Genomic DNA, 5,988 nt, shown 5'->3' on the forward strand with positions numbered 1-5,988 from the left:
GGGGGGGTGTCGAGGAGCTGGCCAGCGACTGCTTGATTTGTGAGCGGGAGAGGGGAGCAGGATGAGCTGGAGCCGCAATTTCCCTAGCCCTAAGACGTGGGGCGACTGCAGATATGCACAGCAGCCCAATTAATCGCTGCTCCCTGGATTACTCGGTCTGACGGCCTGATTATTTGGCTGGGCGATAAATGCGGGGAATAGGGTGTTATGTTGAACATTGATTTTGGTAGTCAATTCTATGGTCAAATTTTGACCCCAATACGAGGGGGCTTATAAACCCAGACCGAGGAAGTAGTTGATAAAGCTGCTATATGATCTGTTATCTTCGGAATCATTTTCCTTGTGCTGGTAGCTTAAAACACTAAGTTCTTTACTAGAATGTCACCGTGGCTATCCACTAGTTAGATGAATGCGTGTGCATCTAACTAGCAGGTGGTGGTAGCACTACAATAATTTATGTTGACAGCTACTAACACAACAACTAAGAAATTTTCAGCAGGATGACAAATCATTAACACTTTTGGGAATTTTTAAACATGTACCAGTAAGATCTAACTAAGAATTGAAGACCATGGATAGGAATAACACTAGCTCTAGTTCTCACTGCAAGAAAGTAATGGGCGGATGAACAAAAAAGATCTCACATAGCACAATCGCAGCATCTGAAAGATGGGGAGACACGCCGCAGTGATGTTGTTACGGAGAATAATATCTCCCCACCTTCATCGTAGGATACGTCTGTTCCTGTCCAGCATCTGTGGCTAGTCGAGTGATGCACTTGATACTCTGGTTTAAGTAACACCACTGCGAGTATCACATAGAAAAAATAAGAACACTGACATACCACTCTGTCGGAGGCTGCGCAGACTGTTGTACCCTACACGCTGTAACAGCACCACCATAGGTATGCATCACCTGTCATAACTCTGCAGAGATCAGCCTAGGCACTGTGCTCTTATCTTGAGATGATAGAAGATATCGATTAGAATGGGATTGGTGAGGGAGATTAGTGCTCTCACTTATCCTCAAGGGGTCCCACAACTGAAAACTGATTAGTGCATTTTATTCTTGCTCTTCGTTACAGGCAGTGCACTGACAGGTGTGCCTGCCGGAGAAGAAATAAGCTTTGACTGGCTGATGCAAGACACCAGTAAAGATGATTTTTACCATGAAGCAAATATTTTCATGGAGTTTTGTTCTTGCGAAGAAAATGTTTTCATGGAATTGATATCTACAGCTGGAAACACCTTTTCTATTTTATGTATTCTTTAGTAGTAATTCCCAAGTTTATTTATATCCTTATGTATCATACTGTACTGTGAGTGTGTGACTTCAGTTGTTAGTCATGCTTCCTACAAGTTACTTAACATACTTGGTTACAGGTGATGCAAATAACGTTCAAGTTGGATCTGGGACCAATATACAGGACAATTCTGTTGTGCATGTGGCAAAATCTAATCTAAGTGGAAAAGTCTTTCCAACTATCATTGGAGACAATGTCACAGTAGGTAAAAATAGATTTACCTTCTGGTTCTTGTTTTCGCCACTGATTTATTCCACAGCCTCACGATGTTCAATTGTTCATTATCTGCTTAGACCAAAGTCTAGGATAGTAAAATTGTTATTGATCTTTTTCGGGGTACTACTTTTCATCAGCATCCACAAATATTTTGTTATTGGAGCCCTAATTCTATGGTTAAAGTAAACTGGAAACAAACATACCAGACAGATATCACTCCACTACCTTGTTTGTATTCCAACACAATAGTATAGATAATTTTGAAGACAAGTTTGAGCAACTGAGCAACAACAACAACAACAACAACAAAGCCTTTAATCCCAAACAAGTTGGGGTAGGCTAGAGGTGAAACCCATAAGATCTCGTGACCAATTCATGGTTCGGGCACATGGATAGCAAGCTTCCACGCACCCCTGCCCATAGCTAGTTCTTTGGTGATACTCCAATCCTTCACATCTCTCTTTACGGACTCCTCCCATGTCAAATTCGGTCTACCCCGACCTCTCTTGACATTCTCCGCACGCTTGAGCCGTCCGCTATGCACTGGAGCTTCTGGGGCCTGCGCTGAATATGGCCAAACCATCTCAGACGATGTTGAACAAGCTTCTCTTCAATTGGTGCTACCCCAACCCTATCTCGTATATCATCATTCCGGACTCGATCCTTCCTCGTGTGGCCACACATCCATCTCAACATACGCATCTCCGCCACACCTAATTGCTGAACATGTCGCCTTTTAGTTGGCCGACACTCCGTGCCATACAACATTGCGGGTCGAACCGCCGTCCTGTAGAACTTGCCTTTTAGCTTTTGTGGCACTCGTTTGTCACAGAGAATGCCAGAAGCTTGGCGCCACTTCATCCATCTGACTTTGATTCGATGGTTCACATCTTCATCAATACCCCCATCCTTCTGCAGCATTGACCCCAAATATCGAAAGGTGTCCTTCTGAGGCACCACATGCCCATCAAGGGTAACCTCCTCCTCGCGCCTAGTAGTATTGAAACCGCACATCATGTACTCGGTTTTAGTTCTACTAAGCCTAAACCCTTTCGATTCCAAGGTTTGTCTCCATAACTCTAACTTCCTATTTACCCTTGTTCGACTATCGTCAACTAGCACCACATCATCCGAAGAGCATACACCATGGGATATCTCGTTGTATATCTCTTGTGATCTCATCCATCACCAAGGCAAAAAGATAAGGGCTCAAAGCTGACCCCTGATGCAGTCCTACCTTAATCGGGAAGTCATCAGTGTCGACATCATTTGTTCGAACACATGTCACAACATTAACGTACATGTCCTTGATGAGGGTAATGTACTTTGATGGGACTTTGTGTTTCTCCAAGGCCCACCACATGACATTCCGTGGTATCTTATCATAGGCCTTCTCTAAGTCAATGAACACCATATGCAAGTCCTTCTTTTGCTCCCTGTATCTCTCCATAAGTTGTCGTACCAAGAAAATGGCTTCCATGGTCGACCTCCCAGGCATGAAACCAAACTGATTTTTGGTCACGCTTGTCATTCTTCTTAAGTGGTGCTCAATGACTCTCCCATAGCTTCATTGCATGGCTCATCAACTTAATTCCAAGGTAATTAGTACAACTCCGAACACCCCTCTTGTTCTTGAAGATTGGTACTAATAACTCCGTCTCCATTCTTCTGGCATCTTGTTTGCCCGAAAAATGAGGTTGAAAAGCTTGGTTAACCATACTAGCGCTATGTCCCCAAGGCCTTTCCACACCTCAATGGGGATACAATCAGCGCCCATCGCCTTGCCTGCTTTCATCCTTTTTAAAGCCTCCTTGACCTCAGACTCCTGGATTCGCCGCACAAAACGCATGCTGGTCTCATCAAAGGAGTCGTCTAGTTCAATGGTAGAACTCTCATTCTCCTCATTAAACAACTTGTCGAAGTACTCCTGCCATCTATGCTTAATCTCCTTGTCCTTCACCAGGAGTTGGTCTGCTCTGTCATTGATGCATTTGACTTGGCCAACATCCCTCGCCTTCCTCTCTCGGATCTTGGCCATCTTATAGATGTCCCTTTCGCCTTCCTTCGTGCCTAACCGGCGGTAGAGGTCCTCATACGCCTGACCCCTTGCTTCATCGACAGCTCGCTTTGTGGCCTTTGCCATCTTGTACTATGTTGTCTGCACTCCTATCCAGGTACAGGCGTCTGAAACAATCTTTCTTCTCCTTAATCACCTTCTGGACATCATCATTCCACCACCAAGTATCCTTAGCTTCGCTTCTCCTTCCCCTGGACACTCCAAACTCCTCCGAGGCCACCTTACGGATGCAAGTCGCCATCTTCATCCATACATTGTTTGCATCCCCTCCTTCCTCCCAATGGCCCTCCTTAATGACCCTTTCCTTGAACACCCGAGCTACCTCCCCCTTGAGCTTCCACCACTTTGTTCTAGCGACTTTCACACGCTTATCCCGTTGGACACGAATCCGAAAGCGGAAGTCAACAACCACTACTAAAAGTCACCAGATGTGATTCTCTCTTTTTGAAGAGGGTGTTAGCTACGATCATGTCGGAGGCTAGAGCAAAGCTTAAGACATCTTCTCCTTCTTGATTCCTGATGCCATAGCCAAAGCCCCATATACCCCTTCATGAGCTTTTGTGTAAAACCTTGGTAGAGTTAGCATGGCATACGTTTGTCAGAGGATATGCACCGTCAATAAACATTTGTATTGGAAATTTAAACTCTGATATTGGTAATGATACCCATTGCGTCTCATCCTGCTCACTATCTGAAATGCCAAAACCAATCTGACACCAACCTGTTTATCTGCTATCTAGGACCTTCATTCTCGTGTAAAATATTCACTGATATTCGGATAACATATACATTCCAAACTTTGTTTCGCAGGGCATAGTGCTGTATTACAAGGATGCACTGTTGAGGATGAAGCTTTTGTTGGTATGGGGGCTACCCTGTTAGATGGTGTTGTTGTGGAAAAGCATGGGATGGTCGCTGCTGGAGCCCTTGTAAGACAGAACACGAGGATCCCTTGTGGAGAGGTTGTGCTTTACTTGACCACTATTGTTTGGATTCTTATTTAGGTCATGTCAGGCACGTTTGCTTATCTGGTTTTAATTAACTAACGGTTATTTATGATAAGGTATGTCTGAATCTGGATTAGCATGTGTTAAGAGAAGACCCCATTTTCTTAGATACAAAAAACCCTTTTGACACTACTAGATATTGTGACATGCTTCATGATGCTTTTTTTGGGGGGTAATTGCATTTTGCAGTGACTTTGATGCCATGCATTTATGCGCATTTATGCATGTATGAAACAAAAAAAAATGCTTCATAACTCTTGTTTGATAATCTTATCTCAGCAAGTGCTCTGTTGTTGACCATCTCTGTTCAATTTAGGTATGGGGTGGAAACCCTGCAAAATTTCTGAGGAAGCTCACAGACGAGGAGATCGCTTTTATTGCGGAATCAGCTGCCAACTATTCCAACTTAGCCAAGGCACATGCTGTTGAGAATGCTAAACCCTTGGAAAAGATTGATTTTGAGAAAGTGCTGCGCAAGAAATTTGCTCACCAGGACAATGAACACGATTCCATGCTTAGTGTCACTCGAGAGGTCCCTCCAGAGCTGGCGCCCCCCAGTCCTACTCCTGCCCAATAAGCTTTTCTTATCACCACCTTCAGTTTGGATTCTTATATCTCTATCTGTCCAGTGAGTTTGGCAGTTTACTTTTACTTAAGTAATTTTGGGTCGAGCAATGTTCTAAAGCTGACCATGTACTTCAATTTCTGTATTCCATATGTTCAAGATCCATGGAACAAATAGATCCATTTCGCACAAATTTACCAGTAGCATGCGCTGCGTGCATAGTTTACTCTGGCTGAAATTGCGAGATGCACTGGAGGCAGCACATGAACTGTTGGCCTGTAGTTAAATGCTTAATTGAATAAATATTTTGATAACAAAAAGTACTGAAGGACAAATTTTATTGATGAATTGGTTGGTGTTGGATTTATGCTTGTCTGTGCTGAAGTTTTTCTGAAAAGGCATCCATCACGTTCGGTTTATGTACTACTGTACTCTCTTCGATCCATATCAGTTGTCATTGATTTAGTGTAACTTTAGTACAAAGTTGGACTAAAGCAGCCACAATTAATATGGATTGGAGGTAGTATAAGTATTTCTGAAACAACTGAATCTTCTGTTTCTCTTAGTTCTAGTACGGTAGCGTTCCCTGGTAACGGCCATGATGCATTGGAATAAGGTCTTTTTAGCCTCCTTATCTTGACAACGTTGGATCCCAACGCCGGCGACCGGTCTGTTGCCTCGTTTTGGATTTCAACAGTTGGTGTGTCGGTGCAGCGGCTTTGGCACCTTTTCTTGATTTGTTCGGTGACATGGTCCCTTATTTTCAACCCTCTTGACTGGAGAGGAATATTTTTTGTGTGCGGGGGACTGGTGGGGAAGA

General features: G+C 43.7%; 1 protein-coding gene across 1 annotated transcript in view; it reads left to right on the forward strand.

Moving 5' to 3' along the window:
* Window positions 1-5,531, forward strand: part of LOC119275956 (gamma carbonic anhydrase 1, mitochondrial-like) — a 24,527-nt gene extending 18,996 nt beyond the window's left edge. Inside the window, exons 3-5 of the mRNA XM_037556892.1 lie at window positions 1,383-1,508; window positions 4,407-4,558; window positions 4,920-5,531. Of these exons, the coding sequence (XP_037412789.1) occupies window positions 1,383-1,508; window positions 4,407-4,558; window positions 4,920-5,180 (539 nt within the window). The 3' untranslated portion in view covers window positions 5,181-5,531. The remainder of the gene's footprint in view (window positions 1-1,382; window positions 1,509-4,406; window positions 4,559-4,919) is intronic.
* The last annotated feature ends 457 nt before the right edge of the window (window positions 5,532-5,988 follow it).

The sequence above is a fragment of the Triticum dicoccoides genome, chromosome 3B (assembly GCF_002162155.2).
Source record: "Triticum dicoccoides isolate Atlit2015 ecotype Zavitan chromosome 3B, WEW_v2.0, whole genome shotgun sequence".
NCBI lineage: Eukaryota > Viridiplantae > Streptophyta > Magnoliopsida > Poales > Poaceae > Triticum > Triticum dicoccoides.